The sequence below is a fragment of the Paramormyrops kingsleyae genome, chromosome 2 (genome assembly GCF_048594095.1).
Source record: "Paramormyrops kingsleyae isolate MSU_618 chromosome 2, PKINGS_0.4, whole genome shotgun sequence".
In the NCBI taxonomy this organism is placed as follows: domain Eukaryota; kingdom Metazoa; phylum Chordata; class Actinopteri; order Osteoglossiformes; family Mormyridae; genus Paramormyrops; species Paramormyrops kingsleyae.
Genome location: NC_132798.1, coordinates 17,436,154 through 17,463,544, shown reverse-complemented (window position 1 = coordinate 17,463,544; position 27,391 = coordinate 17,436,154). Strand labels below are relative to the sequence as shown.

General features: G+C 46.3%; 1 protein-coding gene across 4 annotated transcripts in view; it reads right to left on the bottom strand.

Moving 5' to 3' along the window:
• Positions 1 to 2,296: 2,296 nt before the first annotated feature.
• specc1la (sperm antigen with calponin homology and coiled-coil domains 1-like a) overlaps positions 2,297 to 27,391 on the bottom strand; it is a 34,975-nt gene continuing 9,880 nt past the window's right edge. For 3 of the 4 annotated variants that reach the window (XM_023833803.2, XM_023833802.2, XM_023833805.2), the window contains exons 4-16: positions 25,591 to 27,230; positions 24,563 to 24,770; positions 23,726 to 23,799; positions 23,465 to 23,640; positions 23,220 to 23,383; positions 23,000 to 23,121; positions 21,408 to 21,498; positions 18,001 to 18,090; positions 16,754 to 16,913; positions 13,900 to 14,002; positions 7,982 to 8,098; positions 7,059 to 7,118; positions 2,297 to 5,369 (exon numbers count right to left, since the gene is read on the bottom strand). In XM_023833803.2, the coding sequence (XP_023689571.1) occupies positions 5,280 to 5,369; positions 7,059 to 7,118; positions 7,982 to 8,098; positions 13,900 to 14,002; positions 16,754 to 16,913; positions 18,001 to 18,090; positions 21,408 to 21,498; positions 23,000 to 23,121; positions 23,220 to 23,383; positions 23,465 to 23,640; positions 23,726 to 23,799; positions 24,563 to 24,770; positions 25,591 to 27,230 (3,095 nt within the window). In that variant the 3' untranslated portion in view covers positions 2,297 to 5,279. The remainder of the gene's footprint in view (positions 5,370 to 7,058; positions 7,119 to 7,981; positions 8,099 to 13,899; positions 14,003 to 16,753; positions 16,914 to 18,000; positions 18,091 to 21,407; positions 21,499 to 22,999; positions 23,122 to 23,219; positions 23,384 to 23,464; positions 23,641 to 23,725; positions 23,800 to 24,562; positions 24,771 to 25,590; positions 27,231 to 27,391) is intronic. The other variant, XM_023833806.2, reaches the window with a different exon arrangement.

Sequence of the window (27,391 nt, the reverse complement as noted above, 5' to 3'; positions counted from 1 at the left end):
CCTATATACCATTCTAAGCAAAACCTTTTTATAGACGCACCAGAGAAAAGCACAATGTTTGGTATGGAGCACGAAGAGATACAATCACCCCAAATTTAATTATATTAAATGCATTTAGTGGTTGGAGCGAAAATTTGCAAATGCAAGTCTGGTTGGACTGGGTACCCGCAGGTTATGGTTCACAGGCTGGAATAGACAGCCAAGGACTCCACCGGATTATACATAAATTACTGTGAAATTATGGATAAATACCAGCCGCAAAAGGACAAACGTGAATAGATAGTCTGATATTGTTTATGCAAACGCATCAGGGTTAACAAAGATTAATGTACCCCGGGTTGCAGCACTCAATCAACCAACAGCTCAGGCTTTTAATAGCCACAGATTAACTAGCAGACTAACCTTAAAGCAGAAATGCTCTCCACCAGAGCAAGGAAAGACGTTATGGTTCGAACAATGGATCCCTGTGTGCCTGACCTTTGTAGCTACTTTTACTAGGCATAATTGAGGAAAAAGGGGGGAAAATTAACACAATTTAATTAATCAGTATTATTTGACATGCCAGCTGGTTGAAACCAGCCGTATCCTGAACATAAAGATAAACACAGGCTGTACTGCATTCAACAATGTAAAAAAATAAATAAAACTGCACCCCAACCTATTTGCATTTTTCTGTAGTATTCTACAGAATAGATCTTAAAATATTGCCAAATGACTCTGACAGAATCAGGGATTTTAGTCTGTCACAGCTGAGCAGTCCGTTGCCCTTTGGCGAGATGTTAAGGCATAAGGCCACTGTGACATGTTAAGTTGGGTCAGTGAAGGGAGAGTGGGGACATCAGCCTGGATCTGCATGGAATTTCTACAGGTGTTAGAACATCTAAAACTAAGAAAACAAAAATAGAAGGACTAAGAGCAGGAAGTAGGAAGACGCTCCCCCTAAGTCATCATCCAACTTTACTTTTAACTTTCCTATAGTCTGAGAAAAAGAGGTTATAAAGTATGTTCATTACCATTTCAGATTGACTAATAATGTGTGTATAATGTGCATTAAAGTGTTACAATGTCAATCTTCAGAGGCTTTTTAGATTATAATCTTATTGAGGCATTTATAACAAACTATAACAATAACAGGGATCATGCGTGACTCAGTGGGGACTGGGATTACCTCGCCCCTTGAAAATTCCAGGTTCAAATCCCACCCCTGTTGTGTGAGTGAGGGGTTCCTCTCCCTGGTTCCGTCCACAGTTCAAACACGTGCGGTCAGGCTAACTGAGCTGTCTAAGCCTCCTATGCTGTATGAATGTGCACCCCATGATGTAGAGGCATCCCCTCCGAGGGGACTGCAGACAGGCTCCAGCCATGTGCCTGGAAGACGGATGTAACAAGTTTGGTTAAGATAAGAAATAATTACAGTAGAGAAGAATCTTTCTTTATGCATAAATAAGTTACGTCACAGTGTAAAAAAATATGCATTGTATTGTTTAAACAAACTACACTCACCAGGACAGCACTAGTACAGCAGGTCGCTGAGATTTTTACAAGGCAAGGATTAATTATAAACACAGACTGTAACTTTCCACAGCACAAGCTGGTCTACCCCTACCAGGCATCAGCACCAACCCATTCTTCTTGCAGACATGTGCAGGCCTCAAAGGCCAAAAGGCAGCTGGACGGATATGCCCACTACTATACTGTGGTGTAATTTCAGTAAGACTTGTAATTAGACCAGATTGCAGTACTGTTTGAATTTATAGTGCTTGGTGACAAAGATTTGGTTCCATTCTCACCGTGGTGTGCTCATTCACAGCCCTTCAAAATTATGTGCGATTAAAAATGTCCTGTTTTGTTAGGGTTATTCTTCTCCGCTTTTTCCAAATCATCTCATTACTTCCTTAAGTAAACGCCATTAATTTAATGATACCTTAAATTTCACAAATTACCCAATGTGCTAAGGTGGGTCTGGGCTAACAGAGGCATTCAAACCTGTTTGATACGTTTACGGTTACATTAGTGATTACTGTGTTTAATGCCCTTAACCAGCGCACCAAAATCTTAGCACCTGTACCATTAAGACAGGCTTTTAATTGAAAACTGGGAAAGTAAAAGGAAAGGGTGATTACATCTCCATGCCCACTTTTGTATAATGAGAAAAAGGCAAGATCAGAGGTCTTGACTCACAAAGATTAAAAAAAATGTGAAGTAATAATCACTACACTATTTAGTGTCCTTTGCAGTCATACGACACCTTTACAGCACAAAACAGACACAAAAACACTGACCTCAAAGACTAGGAGAAGCTTGAAGTATTTTAATTACATTCAACATGATACACGTGAAAATGAACAAGGAGTATTTCAATGTTTTCTAGGAATCCTCACCTACGTTGCTTTCATTGCAGATAGTGTTAACTCAGGAGTTTACCAAAACGTAGGTCATGGGTTTAGGATCCAGGTAACAAAGTAGTTCTTCCATGGAGAGGACAGCTTAAACTCCGGCAAATGTCATGAACGTCCACACAATGGTCATCGGAAGGCATTTCGGTTTGTGGAGACGAGAACAGCGGACAACAGTCTGTCAAGGACAACGTGAATCAAATGTGTGAACCACAGTAACATGTGGACATGAACCTGAGCACGTTTCCACTCCACTGTCCAGACGGGGGTCTGTTCCCATGGGAACAGCATTTGACCACTGCCTGTCAGCTCTGACTGCCAGGCGACACCAACCAATTACTTAAGCAGCTTGTCATAAAATAAAAAAGCAGCCGTAAGACTTTAAGAAACTATACACAATTGTACAGATAACTAACATGTATTCTCTAAGAATGATGGAAGACCTTCATGGTCCCCGAAAAGAACATCCTCCCCCGATGAGCCGAGAGCCGTCGGAGGTGAACGTGTGCTTCTCAAAAACTAAGCCGTGCTCCGCTTGGAAGCTGTGGTCTCGTGAGGTTTACGCAAACGTCCGCTTTAGGCACAAATAATTACGACTAGGAGCTCATAAGGCAGTAAGGGATGAGCTTTCCCACGTGGGGGGCCTCGAATGCAGTGGGGGACTGGGGGGGGGGGGCTTTTACAAGGGCGGCAGCTCCAGACTGACAGGGGGGGCTCAAGGTAACAGCTCAATTTCCCTGAAGCCTGTCACTCTCAATGCCGGCCCCCAACACAAGCCCATAGACTGAGACCTGATATTGCAGTGCCAGATTAAAAATCTCTATTAGTGGCTAAAATCGGAACTGCTCAATTGTTTTTCAAACTAATAAATGTTTTATGTACACACAAAACTTGAATTGCCAAACCATAATATTGAGTAGTATATTTCATCCAATCTGAACTGCCAATGTGGGATGTGAGCCAAGGACTCAATTATGTGGGTAAGACTCTAATCATCCTTTCAGCACTAATTAAGACTCCAATGGAAATCAGCCTGTACATTAAATCAGAGAGGTCATTAATGCTTGAGATTTGTGTCTGAAAGGGAAGTTACAGTGAGGAGTTAGGCATTTCCCCTAGCCTGGAACTCAGAAGCTGAAACACACAAAATGATTATTTCAAATCATTCTTTTTTGGTTTTAGAAAATTAAAATAAATGGCACATGAAGCAGTTAAATCCAGCAGAAAATGGTGCATATCAGCAATGCATATTTAGAATACTGTTTATATTGCTGCTGAACTGTATGACCTTGAAATGACCTCTCACAACTTAACATTCTCACCCAAACACACACTCCCTTCAATCACAGCCTTAGAATCTGAATCGCAGTGTCCCCATTCTCCATGATCGCACCTCTAACTCAGCAATCTGAGTTCAGATGAGACAGACCATTAATAAGGCATTCGTATGCTGCAAAGAGTCTCCATCAACAGCCATGATGGATGAAAACTAATGTTTGAAAAACAGAAGAGAAATACATTTAAAAATGTATTCTGTAATATGAGATATAGTGCAGTACAAGTAACATATCTCTGACCATGAAAGATAAAGAAAAGCCATTATCCTCATGGCCTAGACTGGTCCATACACTCTCCGTGAGTAATTTAGAACAAAACTGTGATTACCAATTCCAATGGTAATGCCAAGCTCACTGGTCAACCATCACACACTCATTGTTTGAATGTTGTATTGCCCATAAAGTAGGCACTTAGCTTATTAAACACTCGCTCTTTCCATGACTTCAGAGGATACTTCACACCAGGGTTTCATGACAGAACACTACCAAGCGACAAAACAAGACAAACGATACGAAAAACCAGTAACGCAGCTCCCTCAGCCTGAGACAGGGTGCCCATAAAGCTTATGATCGACTGGCTTCCTCCAGCCCCCAAAACATTTGGTTCAGTCTCTCAGTGATCTCTGACTAAATCTTAAATTATCCAAAACCACTGTTGCAATTATAAAATTATACATTTTAATAACTTTTTAAGACCAGCAAAACAAAAAGTGTAACGACTTAAATAGAACATGAGCGTGAATCACAGGCTTTTTCAGCACACAGCACACTGAGCCTACTCTTCGGAGGACCTTATCCCACAAGGCTCTGCTCAGTCGGGCACCGTGTTGGCCAAACTTGGACCCTATTACCCTATTGCTGAAAGACAAACAAGCTCAAAACAACCAGAACACCCCAAACCAATATTCTCAGATTTAAACTCCACACGATTTCCATGAAAATTATACTGAACCCACAACTGTGCACTTGCTGTTAGTCTACGGATGGTTTAAATAAGCAAGCAGTGGGTGCTAGGAAAGGCACAAAGGTCAGGTTCGCTCTCCGAAGCAGGAACCCACAATGGCAAAGGTTGGGCCCCTCGTTTCCCCTCAGCAGATTGAAGGGGGCAGGAGAAACAGAGCTGGGAAGGAAAACGTCTCATTTGGGAATTAAATGACATACAGGAAAAAAAGGAAAACCCTGATTAATTCAAGGTCCCCAAAACAAGACGGCAATGAAAAGCAGTTCGGCTGTGTGGACCCGGTAGTGATGGGATTAGCGGTCATGGCAACTGACTCTGTAGCGAACACTGACACTGGAAATTGCCATAAAGGGGTTAAATCTGAAGAACATGACCGTCCACCATCCTACTTTCTAGCATGCGCTGATTATCTGAGGTGTGCTAACAAAGGGCGGGGGGGTGGGCTGGGGGAAGAGCACTTGCTAATGTGCAGAAGAGAGAGTCTTCAGACAGTTGGCAGGAGGGAGAGAGGACAGGTGTAGTATCCGAGGCAACGGTGTGGAGCAGCGGCATCTTTCACACGTGGGCCGTGAGGCCCACGCTGCATCAGGTCTCAAAGTACTTATATATGGCTGTGACGTAGGTCATCACGCTCTGCCAGTCCGGCCGCTCTGTGCGCACCATCTCGTTGATGTCCTGCAAACCAGAGAGCGCAACCTCATCAGACCAGCACTTGTAAACAGGAATTTCATTCATTAAAAAAATATATGTCTTGTGTATTTAAATGAAACTATTATGTGCATCTGGGAACATAGAATTCAGACTCCATAACTGCATTCAGCATTTAAAAATAAAACATCATATATTTCATAGATTCAAAAAGGAGGTCTGGCTACCCCTTTCAGCACAGAGTCTCAGGTTTCGATAAATACTTGGTGAGGACTGCTGTAGATAAGGCGAAACCCTTATTAAACTCTGCATGCAAACATCAGCACTGACCTGCACGTTTGGGAAGGAACTGAGAAAATACTTGTATTGGCAAAAGCAAGTCACAAGCTGCAGATTTTTGCGACTACAGCAGAGATATTATATTCAAGTATGAAATGATGGCTTTATTGCCACCTCACGCTGCACGAGGTACTCAGACACGCTCTACCCAAAGCACAACATGCTGCTGCCAAAGGAAATCTGAACCATAACATCTGTATTAACACCTCTCACCTGCAAAGATAAACATGTTTTAATTTGAGTTGACTACACACTATAAATACAGTACATCCTTCTAGAACAGCAAATATTAACAATATGCTCACAAAGCACTGGTGTAGAAGGGGAGTACTTTTATATTATATTTTATATTAACCTTGGCTGCCACTCCTCAGAGAGACATACAGCTCATTTGACACCTATGTGACAGGACGCCACACCTGCCCAGCCACGCTGACTGAGTGAGAGAGGTCACCGAGTACCTGTTTCTCCCAGCGAGAGGATGCAGTAGCTACAGACCGCTTACTCAGAGTCTCAGAGAGGGAGGTCGGAAAGCAGGAGGTGAGAGAGACACAAAATGGCAAGAAAGCTTTCGTGCCGATCTCAATCCTTGTGAGATCTCAGGTGGAGTTTAAACTAACAACAATGAACTTCCTCAGGAGCAGAGCTCCGTGTACCTACATCACCATGATGCACAGTGTACATTCAGGACCGATTCCAGCATCACCTCCACCTCCCCTCCATGTGACGGGACCAGCCGCTGCTGGTCTATGGTGACGTAAAGCCCGCTGAGCCACGGTATCCTAAGCCCTCACTAAGAAGCCCTCATTAAGCAGCAGCATTAGGGTGTCACATTACTGTTAATAATAACCACCAGGGGCGCTGTCGTCACCTATTTACATGGCTGGTTGTATCACCAAAGCCATTCATGTTAAATTCCATACACATTCGGCTCTTTAAACGCTAAGCTAACATGCAGCTGTGGGCATATTTCTCAGACAGAGTCAATGTTCCTGTTATGAGCAAACAAAGCTGGAAGCTCATGCCATGTTTACCACACAGTGAGGCGGCACAAAACCCAGGTCAGAGCACTCCAGTGGAAAGGGTTTGGGTTACTGCGTGTAATAAGAGGATACGCTGGTGCAGGGGGCTGCAGGAGGCTCCACGGAGGCAGCAGCACGAAACTAAAATTTGCATGAAGTGTCACAGGAAAATGTCAAAATGTTATTAGCAACAAGTACATCGACATCTGACAAAGTGCTTTCGAACATCTGAAGAAGCACAATGCCTCCAGAGAAGATCATCTGAGACAAGGAACCGCCCATCACGGATCACCAGGAAACCAGACTCATAATAATCAAACTCCTTTTCTTTGCGCCACTTGAATCCGATTCTTACCAATGTGGACTTGATCCCCACGCTTTCTGCTGCCTGAAAAGCCAGCATGAAATTTCGCCTCTGAAAAAAAATAAAACCAAATATCTTAATATTGGGCAAACTTAAAACTGCTTATCAAAGGGCTCAGTTAACAGCTACGGTGACAGAAGCTTCCCTAGTCAATAAAAGCTCATTATCATCCCATTTTAGGGGTTTTATGTTGAGAAAGGTAATAAGCTCAAATGAGATATAAAAAAAATAAATAAAAAAAAAAAACTCATTCTCACACTCACACAGACACACAAAATATACTCAGTGGCCACTTTATTAGATACATTTAGCTACTATTATAAAGCCAAGTGGGTTCAGAGATGATTTTACAGTGTGTTACAGACCTCTTGTTATTCCACTTGCGGACATCCTGTTAGCTTTAGCGAAGCTAACCATTGAGCTCTCTCATTAACAACATCCCCTGACTGGATGCTTTTGCTCATCACATCATTCTCTGTCAATTCTATACACTGTAGCATGTAAAAATCCCAAGACAGTGGCTGGTTCCAAGACACAGGTACATCTGACACCAGCAATCACACCACATCCAGTATCCTACGCACCATAGCCATTGTAATGCTTAGCTGAACAGTAAGTGAACCACGTGAACCTGTTTGCATGCTGTATGTAGTTAGCTGAAGCCCCAGGATTTGAACCACACACAATTAGGACACACAGTTAGTGGAAAGCACTGATTATTTGATTTGATTTTGTTTTGTTTAACTTTAAACAGCACTGAGTTTTCAGCAGACATCTTCCTTCAGAGGAGCTTCCTGTTCCTTTGGTCACAGCAGGTTGGCAGGATTTAGAGGATGGAGGCTACAGATCCAGGGTGAGTCTCTGTGGCTCCTCAGCCACGGGTTCAGTGTGGGGAGAAGGTGGCTGCCGCTTACCTTATCTTGGCTGTTAAGCTCCTGGTACGGGATATGGGCTGGCAGGTAGGTGTGGAGGATAGCACAGAAAGCCAGACCGTCATTCCAGCTGCTGCTGAAGTTGGTGATGTCAATGTTCTGGTGGAGGAAAAGAAAATGGGAGATGGACAAGGGGGAAAGACAACAACACTGAGCACTCAGAGAGGGCATATCATTCACCGTAAGACCAGGTCAATGTTCTCCAATTGTTACACGGGGCCTGCGATGAGTTGATGCCCCATCCTGGGTTGTTCACTGCCTTGCGCCCATAGTCTCTTGGATTGGTTCTGAACCCCCCCCTCCCCACAGCCATGAACAAGCGGTTTCAGAAAATGGATGGATGGATATTACACGGGGCCAAATCAAGAAATGCAGTCACTGCTCGCCAAATGTGAAGGCTGTCCCTTTAAGAGCTCTGGAAGATTCCTACATGGCCAGTAAGCTCGTTCATGGCCAGCAAGCTGTTCTGCCAGAGATGGATTAACTAGATCGTGTAGTTGTCTCGCCTCAAACCAAACATGTCCAATTTGATCCAGCTACTCATGCATGAGGTGGAAGAACTTGCTAAGTGATAATTCAATGCCTTCTGATGTCAGGAAACAAAAACCCACCTCACAAACCGCAATTAAAATATAATATGTTTCTTATGTGTCTACAGTCACGGAGGAAGCTATCCTGTTGGGCTTAATCATTTTGCTTATCAAGAGAAATTTTATGATTCAGTGAGTCATCAACTCAGTTAATGCATAGTGAACAATGCCTGATTTGGCTTTCTTAAGGCACCAGTGGAGAAACAGGCTCTTATTTTAGCTGCTGGAACTCTGTGGAGTGTTTGATTAAAACTGGCACATTCTGCATTTATTTTGTTTTAAAAAGATTGACTGCTTAACTCCGATAAGCAATACTTATTACGTTGTAAGAGAATCACCACTGTTATTTCATTTTCAAATCGTCAGTAAAGGATAAATCACATTCCAAAAAGGAAAATCTGTGAGGCCTCTGAGAAACATACTCGAAAAGAAATGTATATTTTTCCAATTACTCAACAAACTGAAACACTCACGTTTTACGTATGAAACCCATCAGCAATGAATGTGCATAACAAATAGCAGATGCAGATGTTCAAATCAGTACACAATTATGAAATATCACTCATACTTTTCAAAGACATATTCCTGCATCCCGTTATCCTGCGGCTGGGCATTACTGAACGCGATGCTACCACTGTAATTTCAAAGTAATGAAGCAAATCAGATGCCTCTCCATATTTCCGGGTCACTGCCCAGGTCAAACGCTGGGTACGGGGGCACGTTTGGAAGCTTCAGTGTGAACGAGACTGGGGAGCTCAGCTACGTTTCCTGCCACACACTCCTTCCTCAGAGCCTGGGAAGATTTATCAAGCCCACAGAGCTGTTTCTGCCTGATAATAGGCAGCGACTGCACAGACAAGAGTAGGTCCTGTTTTCCCATTTCGTGTTGGCTGACTTGACTCATGGAAGGCTGATAAAGGGTTAGGCGTATGATTCACCTACAGACATTTATCTTAAACTGAATTCTGAGGCAAAAAAGAAGTCAAAGATGAAGTAGACTGAAGATAAGACCAGTATTCACAGCGAAGTAAAGAAAAGATAAGAACATAAGAAAATAAGAACTATACAAACGAGAGGAGGCCATTCGGCCCATCGAGCTCGCTTGGGGAGAACTTAACTAATAGCTCAGAGTTGTTAAAATCGTATCTAGCTCTGATTTAAAGGAACCCAAGGATTCAGCTTGCACTACAGTATGTTATCAGGAAGACTATTCCATACTCTGACTACAGGCTGTGTAAAGAAGTGCTTCCTTAAATCCAGATGTAAGGGTTCAAGTCAATCACCCGAGACAGGTAAGCAGCACGAGGTCATGAAGACTGCAAAAAGTATGTAAACACTCAGGGTCCTCAAAGCAGAATATTTTCTGGTAAATATGAACGCCATCTTCGAGCAATATGAACACCCACACTGTCAGAAACCACTTCCCTTCAAATCTGGGACTGACGCCTCTAATAGTGCCGGCTTTACAGTTCTCAGAATCGGGGACCCCAGAACACGTTATAGCCACTCACAGCCTGCCTCCTCTGAGGACGATGAAAACAAAGAGTGGTGAGATATTGAAGCGTTATGTTTTTTTTTCTGCCAGCGGGTGATGAGAAGACCTACAGCAGATCAGCTGTGCAGATTCAGTGGCCCAGATTGCAACTTAGATTTGTGTTACTGGCACCTAGTCATACGTCAAATAGAGACTGAGAAGTTTCCTGATTGGCTGGTAGGTTTGTCAGCTTGGTGTGGGTGATCTTCCAAGGGGGGTACCTTCAGAAAAACCTTGAGAGTCTCCAGACAAACCTTGAGGCTGTTGAATGTCCACTGGTTTCATGGCATTGACACTGTCAGAGATAAACATTAGCTTTTGTAGGCGAAAGTTAAAATCAGAGGTGAGGTGACCATTTGAATTAACAGGGTATATCCCGCTGCTAACCCAACATCCTCTGCATCCCTGGCAACATCCATTTACATACCAGCAATCGCCGTTGCCCTGGTAATGCTACCTGGGGCCTATCAGGCTTACAAACCAAGATTGATCCTGCTGGGGCAGATTCGGGGGGGGGGGAATTAAACTATAACTTCATACATCAGGTAGAAGAGGCTGGGTCAGCACAAGTGAGCAAATTGGGGAAGAGGGAATGAATAACGGGGGTGGGAAGGGGAAAATAAAGAACAAACACGAAACTATACCTTCAGCCTTCAAGTTCAGACAGCCATTACTCTGAAACAGACTTACCCATTTGCCTTAAATACACATCGTAATGGGGGCACAATGGGGAAATAATCATCTCACCCACCCCACCCCCCCAGAATGTGACGCCCTTCCTTCGCCACACCCTTGGCAGCCTGACTGCTGACTGTCCTCTCCGGAAAGCACAGTGAACCAGGCAGACCTTATTAATCATGGCCTTTTCACCGGCACACGGCAGGCTGCAGAGAGCTGTTAAGCTGTTAGAGGTCAGGCTGGTTAAGACTGCAGTGGCCCTGGGCAGCAGCGACTCCGTTTGCCACAGATGGAGGACTGTGACCGGGGAACTCAGTCACCAAAGTCTAATCGCATTTACAGCCACTCAGCTGTATAATTATCATCACCACCATCAAAGATCATTCACTGCTCAGCAGATGCTTTTATCCAAAGTGACTTTTTCATCAATGATTTTTACAGACATAATAAGCAGAACCTGCTATTGAGGTGATTCAGGTTAAGTACCCTGCTCAAGGCTGTTAAAAGCAGGGCATCAGGTCAGGAAGTAAATTCTTCTGATTACAAGCCTATGCTCACCCCTGCCCTCTGCTATGACAAATTCATCATCCTGTCACAACAGTAGGACTACAGGTGTAGGTCATGTCTCCATGGCAACACAGCCAAGAAAGCACAGAGGAGTGCATGGGCTGTGGGCTCCGTCCATGTGTCAGGGGCAGCACTATTAAGTTTGTGTGGTTTTATTAGTTTTTTATATTTAGTTTTTCATGTGAGGACAAGAAATGCCAAAGCAGGGGGCTCTTAATTTAATGTTACGGACCGTCTAAGACACTGCGGTCTCGATGACAGACATATAGGCTGCAGAGATCAGACAAATAGCGACGCGTGCTGTGATATGGGTGGAGTTCGGGGAGATGACTGGAACAGAGCACAGATCCCTCCTACTTCAACAACCACCACTTCAAACTACCTAACTAAAAATCCACTTATGTCCAAAGCCATTGCTCAGGCCCTGGTTCCTGAGAACCTGCCCACAGAGCCCAATCTGTGTACCACCTGCCTGGCCCACTGCAGATCAGAGTGATGCTGCTGACCAGGGAGTCCAAGCGAGCAAACCGGTACGTTACAGAAGTGGGTCTCCAAGCAACAGCCATCAATGGCAAATTATAAAATTCATTGATAAGACAACTTATCCTTTAAAAAGACTCAGCATCTGAACACTCTGCAGAAAGGAAAGGAAAAAAAACAAGTAAAAAAACCCCACAGGATTCACAGGGACAAAGAGAGAACTCCCTAGGGTGAGAACAAATTAACTACATTTTAATGAATCAAATCAATTCAGACAAGGCAAAATTTTGCATCAGACTCAGGAGAAATGTACTGGGATGTGAACAATGTGGGCTGAACCATTGTAATCGCAAAGAGGTATTCAAATGCACGAGTGTGAAACCCCAAAGTGAGACCTGTGAGGAAATGCGGGAAATGCAGACGTGGAGTTATTAACATGGGGAAGGGGCGTTCCAGGGAAGAGGGGGAACGTGACAAACACCACGACAACTTCAAGGACATGATTTTTGATGTAGGTCCTTCAGCTGCCAGCCACATGAGTGCATCCCTCCAAATGAGACTGACATGGAAGATACCCCCAGGGCGGGGAGGGAATGAAGAAGCCCCACCTCTCAGCATTTCCAACCCCGGGGCCATAGACAGCTGCCCAACAGGACTCTTTCACGTTTAAAGCACGGAGCTCTGGGTCTGCTTCACGTTCACTCGTCTCCCAACCAGCCAGTGTACAACACACCTACATCTGCATTGACAGTACAGGTAGGAGGGTAGAGGGCAGCCATTTCTGTGTGTTTCACCCTGATTGGATTGGATTTCTGACACTTCCAGCATTTGTTTAACACAAACCATTCCATAACTAAACCACTACAGCATACACTGCAAACCTAATGGTGACCTAATATGGGAAACGATGACATTCCACAGAAATTAGGAACCATATATATGTCTAGCACATCAGACGGCGAATTAGCCAACTCTCCCCTGTACAAATACGCACTTCCTCAAACCATGGCAGTAAAAAGAAATGGGGAGGACAGGGAATTTTTGGTACAATTCTAATACAAATGAGTGTGTGGCTCAGGTGAAGAGGCTAGCTTTTAGCATTACACGTGCTAATGGGATCCATATGGTTCAGAGCGTGCCTGTGTGTACAACACCCCCAGGATCGTAGGCACACAGAGGCAGCAGACAATGTCCAATTACTATGGAGAAGGAAAAAAACGTGGGGGCAGGGGAGGGGAGGCGCCAGAACAGGTCCTGGCTGGAATTCAGTAACATTGAATGCTTCCCTTCTGGAACAGCATCCATACAAATGGCCATCAGCAAGCAGCTGAGGGTAAGGTCAGAATGTGAAGCAAGGAAGAAAGCTTTGTCACTTCTCACAGGGTGCCCCCCCCCATAAAAAATAAAATAAAATATATATTAGAGAGGACTGTTTGCATGAGCCCACGCAAAGCCTTCCAAATGACCAAGCATATGCTGAAAACAGCTGGCAGATAAGAGCGTGACCTTCCCTGAATAAGCTAGCATATGGCAGCTGGCGAAAGGCCTTATAAACTAAGCATGGCCCATTACTATTCATTATATATGTGTGTGTGTGTGTGTGTGTGTGTGTGTGTGTGTGTGTGTGTGTGTATTATACTTATATATACATATTTCAACTATATGGCCACAATACAGCATCAGGCTATCACCAGACCCCAGAAAAGCCCTCAAGGCCCTCATCCTCTAAACAGCAGAGAGAATCTAAACCAAGCCAGACAATAAGTGCCCCGTCACTGTGCATCTGCTGGGTATGAACTGGATTCATATTGGCTCACGTGACAACATTACTGCTTCAACTGCTCAAAAGCCCACTGTCCATGGTCTTCACTGCATTTTCCATGCAAAGGTGCAATTTATGAGCTGGATCATAGTGTCCCATTTGTCTTTTTTATTGAAGTGATTGTATACAGATTTTGGCTCAAGTCTATCTCTGGGACTTGATCCAGGAGTCCCAAACCAATCTTCTACAGGATGCATGGGATTCCTCACCCCCTAAACACGACCTGTACCTGATATCCTTCAGTCTTCTTCTGGCACCATTTGAGTAGAGCGTTCCTCTTCGAGCCGCCATATTCCCGTGCCAGCGCCGACAGAGGGTCCTTGCGTTCCTCCCTAGGGGTGGAAAGGGGACACAGGAACCAGTCATCAGGTAAGATGGCCTGTGGATGTAGGGGCAGGGGAACCTAAAGCAAAAGACTCAAGTCAGGAGCCTAAGGAAACCACGGAGTAAGGAATAAAAAACAATGGGACGCTGAAGATGAGAGCTGTTCATGCCATATAAGAGGATGCTCACTGCACGTATCTTTAGGAGATACTGGGATTCTGTTATTCAGGACTGACAGAGGAATTCTCATTCAGTGGGAAGCAGACCTAAATCACACATTTGCAGCATTGTCATCCAGACAAAGGAAGAAAACCGTAAAAAAGGGAGATGGAGCCCTGGCCCCTTAGCCTTTCCTGACAGGGGACAGGAAGACATTACCGGCACCCCCTTAAACTACACCCGCACGGCACTGCGTCAGCCGTGGTTTGAACAGATAAACTGTTGAGAAGGGATGAGCATGGGGGCGCAGAAACAGACAGATACGCATGCTCACACGTGCAGCAGCACCCCCCCCCCCCACCCCCCACCCTCCCCCCCCCCACCAACAAGCATCAGCGTGGATAATTCTGGAATGTGTGGGGTCCTGGCCTGTTCAGTCCAGCGGTACATTCCGGAGCTCGATGGCTCCCTGAGGTCGACACGGACTCCATGTCACTGACCCGCTTTCCTCTTTCCCACTAATGACGCCGGACCTCATTCTAAAGCCCCCTCCCTTCTGTTCCTCTCTCACTGTGCTGACTTTCCGAAATGGAAACAAAAACAAGTTAAAGGACAACAAGAAAAAAAATGTATAGGACGCATTACAACCTCTCCAGGCAGGGTTAATCAACCATTAACGAGCAGGCGTGCTAATTACTGACAGGCTCAAACGGCTACTGTCATAGGGTCATCCAAAATGGCTAGTTTGGAGAGAAGGAATCATGCAATAAAAGTACATACACTCTTAAGAAAGTGTGGCCTAATAACTAGAAATCACCCCCTAAATCTGCATGCAAGCGCCTGGTGCACTCCAGCTAGCTGACTGATCAGTGTACAAACGAACATAACTGATAACAAAGTCACAAGACTTTCACTGACCTCTTAAAAAAGGCTATACTGGCTGCTTTGGTTTGGGTCAAAGTATAAAGTCCACACACAAAACAGCTGGAATACAAGGCTTGAAAACAGGTGAAGAGATGGAACAGGCAAGATACTTAAAAAGAGTAAACAAGATGACACAGTGACTGAACCAGTCAACTGATGACAGTCATACAAAGATGGTTTTGCTAGGTCTACATCCTGTGGCGTTTATATGACCGTTCCATTACAATAATCATCTTTTTAAATTAATACTGAGCATAGCTGATCACTGCTGTGATTATACTTTTTCACAATTGTATTTCATGAGACCCTCCCATCTAGGGTATCTGTTGTCCTGCCTTGTGCCACCAACAGGTCCTGTGATAGGCTGCCGGCCCTCTGGCCTTCCCCAAGGCGGCTGCCGGCCCTCTGGCCTTCCCCAAGGCGGCTGCCGGCCCTCTGGCCTTCCCCAAGGCGGCTGCCGGCCCTCTGGCCTTCCCCAAGGTGGCTGCTGTGCAGCCTGTTCACCATGGACTATGTGGAAAAGCACAAGTTTGCAGGTGACACCACCATGATTACAGCGATGATGACAAGCCTGCCTACAGCAGGGAGATAAAAGAATGGTGCCACGATAACAACCTCTCCCTGAATGTCAACAACTCAAAGAAGATCATTGTTCACTTCAGGAAGACCAGAGGTCTTAACTCCCTACTACTCATTGATGGATCTCCCACTGAGTCACTCAGCAGCTTCAGGTTCCTGGGCGTCCAGGTCACTGGCTCCCTCTCATGGTCTCTCATCAGCAGTTGCATCCTCATGGAAGCTCAGCGGAGGCTATCCTCCTTAAGGCACCTGAAGAGCTTTGGGCTGGGAACCAAAACCCTGGTGACCTACCACTGTGCCATTGAGAGCTTCCTGACCGGAAGCATGATGGTGTGGCTGGGTAACATAACAGCTCAGGACCTCAAACTGCTGGCCACGAAGATCCTCAGCCCTCATGTCCCTCACCTACCACCAACCTACCTCTCCCGCTGCTAGAAGCGGGCCGAGTCCATCATCAGGGATGCCCGCCACCCAGAGTACGACCTCCTCACACTCCGCACTTCCAGAAGGTGCTATCGGGGCATACCTTCAGGTTGCTAAACAACCAATAACCTGCATCTGGTCCCCCTTTGCATAACTAATGTTTTGCACACTACTGTAATGTTAATAGATTCATTGTTAACGGAATTATGCATATCGTCTTTTCTGAATACGTGACGATAAAACCATAAACTATTTGACGCTGTACTGGAAAGGCAGTTGGAAGATGTATGGACAGATGGATACTCTGAAATTTAAATGATTAACTATTGAAATGATAGAAGATGAAGGGAGATAGAGGATGATGGAGGAATCTGTCACTAGAGCAGAAACTGGGAAAATAAGGTGGATCTGAGAGAGTCTGCAAAACGAATGAGCGGTGAAGGACAGAAGGACAAAAGCATGTCACAAAATTGCCTCTGTTTTCAGGAAACTGTTTAACAACAATAAATTAATTTTTCGGTATTAACTATAGTCGACATTTCATTTACAGGAGAAGCAGTCCAAAAGAATTTTATTTAGTTAATTAATTTAAATGGTTCTCGTACACACATTTTTTTGCCCATAATCTGTAATGGCACCATGGTGAGGACCCAGTCACATTAATGTGCCCTCACCGGAGACGGCTGCGTGTAGTGGGGGTCACCGAAGCGGTGGGTGATGACGAGGCCAAGGAAAGCTGGCTGGGGGTCCCGCCCATGGCCATCAGTGAAGCGGCAGCTGCCGACTCTGGGGCCGAGATGTCCCTCTTCACCTCCTCGCTGCTCCGACGGGACACTATGGAAGGCAGAGGAAGTGACACAATGTTCCTGGGTTCTCCTGAACCAACACGGCGGGGGGGTTTTGGCACGCGATCTGGAAAGTTACAGAGTCAAAGATTGGTTTGACGGCATTTCCCAGTCCTGGGGTTTAAACCTGCATGTTCAGCTCCTTAACCACTATACCCCCTGCTGGTCTTAATTCACAGGGCTGGGTGGCACTTCTGGGCTTTGTGATTATTTTAATAGCTTTGCCATTACATTACGCAGTAGGACAGACTTCATGCAACTGGAGTAACTCCCTAACAAAGCATCCCCCCGCTCGCCTGCGCTCCAGCCATGCTTCTGCGAATGCCAATTAAAGCTCTCACAGCCCCCTGTGCCATCCTGCCAGCAACAGGTCCCACTTAAAATCACTCTGTTTGTTTTTTTGTTTCCCCCCCCCCACAGGCAGCTGCTCTTGTTCAGTCTCAGGTGTGAAAAAGAGGGACACAAGACTATCATTAACTTAAGTCTAATAAGTCAAGCATATCGTCATCATAAATTGGCTTCCATCCAAGTTCCAAAAATAATAAGCCTTAAATAAAAAAATAATAATAATAATAGTAAAGCATCTAACTGGGACCGGAAGCCCTGGAGGTAGAGGCTTGTGATGATAGCCACATCGTGGGAAATACAGCAAGTGACCCACTCAGTGGTGAAGTCTACACAGAGAGCAGCCCATTGTCCTGAAAGGATTTATTGTTTGCGTTACTGTTCTATGTTGGGGGTAAGCGAAAGCAGAAGTGAAACCGTCCAGCCTTCGTCCAGCCTTGGTCCATCCTGTAAGAGCTTATCTAGGGGATTAAATCAATACCTGACTCAGCCATTATTTAAATAATTTATTCCTAGCAAAGCAGTCAAATGAGGAAGTCGCCTTCAGAGAAAATCCCTGAGGTCTTGGATGGCACAGCTGATGTGAATATGCACACACAAGCAGTAAAAAAACAACACACATATGCACACACACACGACAGATAAATACAAACAGAGAGAGAGTGAGAGAGAGAGAGCGAGACACACACACACACACACACACACACACACACAGAAACATGCCCACAAACCTGATATGGCCTTGGTGGAGTCCATATTGGAGACCCTCTGCAGGGCAGACCCAGGACGACTGCCTGGAGGGCCACGGAGGAGGTGTTCTGCTATGGGGTAGAGAGCAGGACATGCAGAAAGCCCCCAATGGAAGTCTGTTTACAAGACCTACTGAAGGATTTATTCTCTATTCCCAAAACATATCAGATAATGAACAGAACAGATACAAACAATTAGTAAACTTCCATGAAGACTGATGACAAAATAAATCCCCAAATCCTTGACACTGCTGGGATTCTTCAAGGCAATATTAAAGATGTCTAAAAGATGAATCTTAATCGCTAGTCTTTAGGCCAACACTAAATATGTAACCAATCGTATATTTCAGAGAACACTGCATCACGAGTCATTGCGACCAGCAAGCAGAAGTAGCTTTTATGATAACTCTGATTAGCTTTTTGATTTCTGTACATAAGACTGAGGTGAACATCAACTCTGTCATCCAGGTGACAAAACGCAGCTTGCAAAGACATCAACCCATCACATGTCCTATTTATAAATTTTGTTAAAGGTGTATTTTTTTCGGTATTTTAAATCGTTCTCTGGTGTCTACAAAGAAGGTGCCAGAAGCAGCTTTACAGGGGGAATTTACAACCCTATTATTTGGCCTTAGAATTAAACATGCCGTTTTCCCTTTTTTGGTGGGCTTATTAATATGTTGATAAGCTCTGCTCTGATTGGCTGGTTTATAGTGAGGCACTGCGATGACTCACACAGAACCAACATCTCTGCCGTCATGTGTTGCATGACAATATTTCGGTCAATGATGAACAGGATTTACGACTGTGGTCCCATGAGATTAAACTGGAGCTAGAAAAAAATTAATAAAATCGCCTAGTGACGTCATATGGCAACGCATTACTCACGTGTTTGTGGTGATGCTGGTATAAACAAACCTACTACACAGCCAATCATGCAAAAGCACATAAATTTACATACAGTACATTATACTTGATAATGATATTAACAGTTACTGGTTTATATATTTCCTATACTGTGCATTTATCATTGCTGTTATTTTGTACTCTGTACACAACTTTGCCACACATAGCTATAATACTCCTACTTCAGCCTAGGTACAACATCAGCATTGTCATAACTTCGTTTTCAGCATCATAACAAGTACACTGTAAATATGTTGTACCTCTCACAACAAATGATTTTATAGTGCTAACCTTCATCATGCAATTTTCAAAAACTCCAAATAGCAAGCTCGCAAATGGTGCAGTTATGGAAGCTGCATGCATGCCCCCCGAGAGAGAAAATATCTGTTACAGGTTGTGCAGGTCCATTGGGTTTGAAAGTGGGATGGTGTATATTAAGTTTGGGGGCGTAGTTACGACAGTTACGTAACAGCCTAAGATTTATGAATCATCCCATTTTACCACCTTCTTTTACATATTTATATTTGAAAGAGGGAACAACTGTGTTTGAGATTCACAGTATATCAGTTCCACGCACCGATCTCTCCATATTCAGCTATGCCGAGGTCAAGGCAGATTTTCATTCTTTGGCACTTTTAATCAACCATTCCAACCAGCCTCTTCATCCAGGCCTGTAGCAGAGATGGTAACCTAATCGACAGGTAACCTTTGCCTAAACACATTCTAGCAAGTTAATGTGCGATTTCTCCTAGACTTAACGAACAGACAGTGAGTGTGTGGATGATACTCACACCAGAATACAAGGCCAGTCACCAGATCATTTATGCTCTTTGTGAAATGTACTGCGGTGGAGTGACAGACACAGATTTTAGTTGCAATGCTACATCCATTCCAATTTCTTCCTCTATCTGTTGTCTACAGTGAGCAAATGATGGAGATCCACGCCATTCATAAACTGTCCTTACACACACAAATCACCATGGTTATTCTGACCTCAATGTCATCACCCACCACATGGCTTCCTGACCACAGTTGGTCAACTGAAGCCCCCCCGAGTCTCTGGGAAACTCGCTTTAAGTAAAATCCACTTTGACCTTCTGAATTGACACCAACACAGATGAATCATCGGTGGGTGGCAGCAATCAGCCATATGACATCATGGTCACATGACAAGGGAGGAAACCACACTGCACTCCTGGTTATAAAGCTTGGAGGCTGATCAGCATTAATGTCACAGTGCGCCATCCGACACTGTTGGGGAACGATTCGGCTGCGTGATGTCTGTGCTGAAGCTCTAGGGGGCAGTGGCAGGTTACCAGTAATGGGCTTTGATAACAAATGCAAATTGTGTTTTTTTTTTGTTAAATTTAAATCAGTCAAGGGTAATTCTGCATATTCCCTATCGCAGAACCCCGAGGTCTCAACCAGCTGCATTTCATTTAAAAAGGCTCTAAATGAGAAGGGTGGGGCGAGAGGCCTTTAAAACACAGGTAATTGCTGGCCTGTGGCACCTTCCAGCTGTGTGGCTCTCCTGTGAAATGAGCGTAAGCCCGCCACACGGGTGAGCCTGCCTGTTCTGAAGATGCTGCCCCTGGGCTATATCACTGCGGGGGGTGTTTGGTAATTATGGTATGAAGGTGGGGGTGTAGAACGGGGTGGGGTGCGGGGGGAGTAGAACATCCTGGTCTGCACGTCTACCACGAAGCACCATAATAAAATCAAAGGAGGGAGGGGCATCTTATGACAAAGCTTTAAACTGACACTTTTTAGTGCCCCTGATGTCTTGCTCTCCACCCCATTCCCAAGTGGTCCATTCCTAAACCCCAGGAGTCTCAAAAAATGATAGACTGCAGTAGCAGACGCCAGGGAGACCCTCACCCTGACCACAGAGAACGATAAATAAAGGCCACTTCCTGCCAGGACGGTGGCCGGAGCCGTGAGAAAACACCAGTGAGGGATGCGACACTGGAGATGCGGCCGTCTCACGGTATTTCATTTTAATTTTTTTCCCCGACTGACGTAAGCAGGACAAGAGACGTCGCGGAAACACGTAGCACAGAGGAAAACCAGCCACATATGACCGGTGCGTCTTGGTGAGTGATGGAGCAATCCGGTCTGATCTCACAAAAGCAAGGAGCGCAGCTTTGCCCACAAACAACGGCACGCTGGATCAGACAGAGCGACGCCATGGCCAAAGGACTGGGCCGGGTGAGCAACATGAAAAGTGCCATTGCTCAGGCAGGCTTCAAGGCAGCTGGGCCACGCTGCTGGGAAACTGGATACCTGCAAATTTGTATGTTTTTCAGCCAGTGAGACCGGCATTCCTGAGGGCCGCCTCCTACCCTGGGGCCTTTAAAGAAACACACTCAGCTCCTACCCGAAACGGAGCTAAAATGAATGCTGACTGCCCTGCTGAGGGAGGCAGAAGGAAGATAAGCGAGGGAGGTGGCGGGGCCGCTGCTGAGGGTCCCCGGAAAACCCACCTGGCACGCTGATCTCCGCATAGGCGGGCCTCTTGTCGCCAAGGGAGGGGAGGGGCTTCGGAGTGGAGATGGACCCGCTCATGGTGTGTCTCTGGAATAAAGGAGGGCACAGTGCGTTTGAATCAGCTCAGCAAAAATACAGGGCTCAAAGGTACAAGGAACGAGCCTCTCTTAGGATCCACGGCAAACCCTTTAAGTTTTGCACCACCTTGGTGGCCCAAGCAGTGTCTTCCTGTGTTGGCATACAGAGACACTCATTCATGATTCTCAGACGTTTCTGCCTCTAAAGCTTTTACACGCTTATTAATATCCCAGACTAATGATGGTATAAGGCATTTACCATGCACAAGTATTATAAGCTTTATGGCTATACATCCGAAATCTCAAACGATTTTTACAGATATGCCCATTTCCAATCTCACATACATTCATGACAGATATTGTGATATCAATCCCCCAAAAAAGGCTTAAGAGCTCGAGGTAACAATTATCTTGTCGAGATGCTACATAAAATCTTCGCATTACAAAACCAAAGCCTAATGCTTATCACAAGACACGAATACAAAACAACAATTCAGAAAGTCCCGAGATGCCTGAAAGAGCATGTGCCGAAGGCACAGAAAGGGAGAAATGGCTGCCATTAGAGGAGCCCGAGAAGCTGTGGACGCCATCTCCCCAACAGGTGTTCGAGGACTATACGAGTCACAAATGTGGCGGCAGCCAGAGCAGAAAAGCCACATTTTATGGCACGACAAACCCCTACTTTCCCAGAAGCAAATAAGAACACAATTGTGGCATAGATAAACTCTCCCCAGTCAGCTGGTCTCTGTCATTAGGTCTGGGCTGGACGGAGGCCAGAGACTGTCTGCGGTGACGGCAGGAAAAGGAAGGACGGCTATCAGCAAGGTTTTGGTGGCTTGCGAGGGGGGACGGGACAGTTTTGAAATGAGGACAGGATGTGCCAGTCAAATGGCACCCTACTAGCACAAAAACACATGCAACACGCAGAACATAGCGACTGTTCCATAAGAATAAACCAGTCGAGTCAACCCTGGCGATCACATTCCTGTGAAGGACCCCACTCCCATCATATATCTGTCTAGCTAGCTGCCTGTGTCGACCACGAATTAGGGTATGTTCACACTAGGGAAGCCAAAAAATGCAATGCAGCCCAACACAATGACGTGTGTTTTTTTTCCAGCATGCAGTTTTCTGCATTTAAGTCTCATTTTTAACGTTGCATTGTATTAGTCATTTCTAGGACTGTACTTGATTGTCCCTAGTGTTTGTGGGGAGAAAGAGGGAGCAAAAAAAAAAAAAAACACATACGAAATGCAGAGAAATGCATGCAGCAGTGTGTTTTCAAAATGCACTGCAAAGCAGCACACTAGTGGGAACATCATACATTGCACAGAATCGCAGAACTCGCAATTGGGAAAACTCACCGTGCATAGTGGGAATGAACCTTAAGGCCTAGAATCCCAAACAAATTATTTAAACTGGCAGCACTTTATTGCATGATAACATACCAGCAAGTGCAAGGAGGACCTACAGGACCACCCGTACGTCACATCATGCCCAGGTGACCCTACCTGTATAGGTGAGACAGCGGCCGCAGGGGGAGTTTTTAGCAGACTAGGGCTCAGGGGAGTCCGGGGAAGTGTGGTGGTAGCAGCGGCTGCAGCAGGAGGGGGCGACGTGGTGGGGACTGGACCTGCAAGCACACACTCCAGTAAGGAGACGTCCCCTGCAGACGGAGGGCTCAACGTGTCACACGGCCAGGAGCAAAGAGTTTGGCTTGGCGACGGGCACCTTGTGAGGCGCTGTCGAACGACTTGATGAGGGTCTTGACGGTGGGTGACGGCTCAGAGGAGGTGGAGGAGCGCCGGCTCAGGCCCATGCCCTGACGCAGAGCCGCCAGGTCCCTCTCCACTGCATTCATGTAGTTATACACACGGCCCCGCTCCTCGTCTTGCCTGTGGGTGCACACCAGCCGGTTCAGGCACCGTGCTGGGGACCACGCCCCCTCCATGCCTAGCCCTGCCCGTCCTACGTACTTGCGGTTCTTCAGCTCCTCCAGCTCTTTGCTCAGCTTCTCGTTCTTCTCCTGGGCCTCCTGCAGACGCCGACGCAGGTCGCCGATCTCCTCCTGGGCCTCCGACTTGATGTCGTTGGCGATGACCACAGCAGTCTGCAGGTCGGCCTGGAACTGGCGCCATTCCGCAGACTCCTCCTGTGCACAAGGTGTGGTGAACTCGTTAGTGATCACAACCCCCCACCCCCAGAGACCCCCTAAGCATCTGCTACCAAACACTCACCCGCAGCCTCCGGTGCAGAATCTTTATCTCTCTCTCCATGTCATGTTTCTGGTCTTGCAGCTTCTTTACAGAGTCTGAAAGAAAACATGAAAAACAACTTCACCTGTCTGACTTCAGCTGGAAAGTGACTTGCAGCAAAAAACATTATGCTTTTATTTGACTGTATTTGGCTATAATGAGAAACTGACATCTCACATAAGCTGATCTGGGGTTAAACTTTAGACTCTGGAGCTACAAGACAGTAAAACATCTGATTGAACGACCATGCTGCCAATCCACCAGCACGGTGACTCCAGCTGTGACCAAAGAATCATTGTCGCTGAGCTGTGCAGGCTGAAAATAGCTGTTTGGCTCCATCTAGTGTTCATTAGCATTTTATCTGTACCCTGCTTTTCTTCAATCTATGGAGGCAGAAAACACAACTACAAGTGAATACCAGTATCCACAGGTCAATCGCCTTGATGGTTCCAAGGATTTTTGTTAGATGAAGCACATCTGCAGAATTTCACCAGGAAATGTTTGGAATAATGATTTCATATTACATGTATTGATTTAGCAGACTCTCTTTTCCAAAGAGATGCACATTCAGAAAAGCAGGGTCCCTGCAGAAACTGGGGGTGAAGAGCCTCTCTCAGAAATCACTCTGCTGACCATAGGATTCGATCCGGTGACCTTCTGATCACCCACAGACCCACACACAGCATGTTCATCACTCATCTTAGAGAACCGGAATAGTGTGTTACCCCAGCACAGAGCCCACGGTTACTCCATGGGAGCCTTACAAAAGGCCGCCCTCTCCCTCAAAGCCCCCGCGCCCCTCCTGGCTCCAACACTCACTTTCCAAGTCAGAGATGATGAGGTTGTCGTGCAGCTTGACCGCCCGGTGCTGCTCCACCTCGTCCTCCAGCTCGAAGATGGTCTCCTTCATGTCCCCAATCTCTGTGTCCTTCTCCTCCAGCTCCTCACGCTGCTTGTCCAGGGCTCGTTTCTGTTCTGCCAACTGTTTTTGAAGCTCATCCCTGAAATCCCGGTATTCTTCGTCCAACTGGAGGCATGCAGACACCGAAGCAGGGATACCCAGGCACAGGAACAAGGTCAAGCGAAATACTGCAACCTGGAGTAGGGAACTAACCACTAGCCTACTCTTACCTGCATTTCGTTGCCAGGTACTTGTGACATGTGCAATGACAATAAAGTTGAATTCTATTCTATTCTATTCTATTAAAGGGGCCTTATTATGCTCATTTTCACTGTTCATAATTTTATTTTTGGGTTCCAATACAATAAACTTACATGCTTCAGTGTTCCAAAAACACATTATTTTTGTCATGCTATACATCTCTATTCACTGCCTATAAGTTTTAAGCCCCATCCCCAATGAGCCTAATGTGCTCTGATTGGTCAGTTTGTCCAATTCAGCTTGCTGTACCCATTACAGCCATTTTTCAGTCTGCAGACAGATCCATGCACGTAGGCGGCCAATAAGCATTCTGTTACCAGGTGACCTCACCATGTCACGGAAGTAAGGACTGAAATTCCAACATGGCATTTCAGGCAGATTAGAGGAGAGTGGGTTTTGTGGTGAGTTACTCCATTTGGTACGTTCTTTGGACCTTAAAACTTGGCAGACCATTTTCATGCACATAAAGCTATATAACACACTAAATCAAAGGAAAAAACTGGAAAAGCATAATAGGACCCCATTAAGACAATGTTTATGACTACTGGGGCAAAGACGCATTTATGCAAATCACGTCAAAGCTGCATTGCACACAAAGTTTTTGCACACAAAATTTTAAATCCTGCAACGATCCCAAACTAACATGCTTCTGACAGTGGGCCAGACCCTAAGGAGTAGGTTTCACCTTGCTGAGGGTGTCTTGGAGTCGGGCGACCTCGTTGCGGGTGTGGCCCAGATCCTCCCTCAGCCTGGTGGCCTCGCCTTCAGCCTGTTCCTTGTCGAGGCGCACGCTCTCCAGTAATTCCCGGATGTCGGTCTTATCACCAGAGTTGTGAATGGAGTAGAGCTCAGCCACCTTCTGGCGCTCCTGCTCCAACTGTACCCGGCAACGGTTAAGCTCGGCTTGGTCGCTGGCCGCTGTAGCCTTGCACTCCTCAAGCGCAGCCACGGCAGCTGCCCGCTCCTGCCGTTCGGACTCGACGGCGCGCTCCATGTGGTGGTTACGTTCTTTGAGTGCGCCGATGATCTCCTGGGCTTCCTTGTTGTCCTGCTCAGCCATCTTCAGCGCGTTGCTGAGATGCTGCTGCACACCCAGCAGCTGCTCACGCTCAAAACGGGCACTCTCTGCCAGCTCCACGTAGCGTTGCTCCAGCTCCATGTAACGGCCGCTCTTGACATCCTCGTCCATGGAGTAGGCCACATGATGCTCTTCTAGCAGCGAGCGCAGGTACTCGATTTGCCGACCCCGATGCTCCAGCTTGTCACTCTGCTGGCACAGAGAGTCCATGAGGATGACCTTCTCCTCACCCAGCCGCTCGTTCTCGCCGTTAAGCTCCTGCGTGATCTGCTGCAGGTCGGCCAGCTCCTGGAGGGTTGCCTGGAGCTCCTCGGCTGTGCTGTGCTGGTTTTCCTCCATCTGGTGGATGCGTTCCGTCAAGCAGGCCACCGACACCTCGCTCGTGTTGCCGCTGCTGCCCTTCCGTGACCGCTCGCGGCTTGGTGCACCCTCTGACTCGGAGGAAGAGGAAGAGGCGCCAGAGGGAGCATCCAGTGCGTCGTCGCTGGAAGTGACAGGCTGGTAAACCTCACTGGATTCACTGTCTAGGTTGTCCACGGAGCTGCTGCGCTGGTGCTCCACCAGCAGGTCCTCCATGGAGCCAGGGGCCGAGCCCTCCACGGATGAGGCTAGGGCACCACCGCGGTCACTGTGGCCACCGTCCGTCACTGGCTCAGGACTTGCAGACTGGTAGCCAAAGAGTTTGTCCGGCCCGTCCAGTCGCTGCTCCAGGGAGAAGCCCAGAGCGTTAAGCCGGTCCTTCAGCATTCGGTTCTCATTCTTCAGCAGGTTCAGTTCATCACGGATACTGTGATTTTGGTCCTGGAGCAAAAGGAGGGTGGACTCCACATCAGCAGCTGTGATGGCAGATGCTTCCCTGCCCTGCGGCCTGTCCTCATCGTCAGCCCGTTCATCTGCAGGCTCGTCCCCCAGGCCCAGCTGCGCTCGCATGCCCCGGAGCTCATTGCGCAACTGCAGGATTTCCACGTCCTTGCTCTTGGCCAGACCCAGAAGGTCCTTTACCCTGGCCTCCAGCGCTGCCTTATCCCCAATCTGGCTGTCTGATTTGGACTTGCTCATGCGGGACTCAGTTTCTGCCAGGGTGCGGCTGCGGGAACGCTTGGCCTGTACTGCGTCGGTGGGCCCTGCTGCAGTTGCTGTCGTCGTTGAAAGCTTTCGACCGCCAGAGGTCCTGGAGTTCCGCAGTCGGTCCCGGGATGAGCTGGGGTCCTTGGAGGTCACAGAGGTGCCACGTTTGGTGGAAGAGCCTTATCAAAGGTGAGGGGAGAGGGGAAGAAACAAGCAGAAATGATGATTCGGTCCATAAAGCAACTGCAGAAGTATAATAAAAATAATAATAATAATAATAATAATAATAATAATAATAATAATAATAATAATAATAATAATTATTATTATTATTATTATT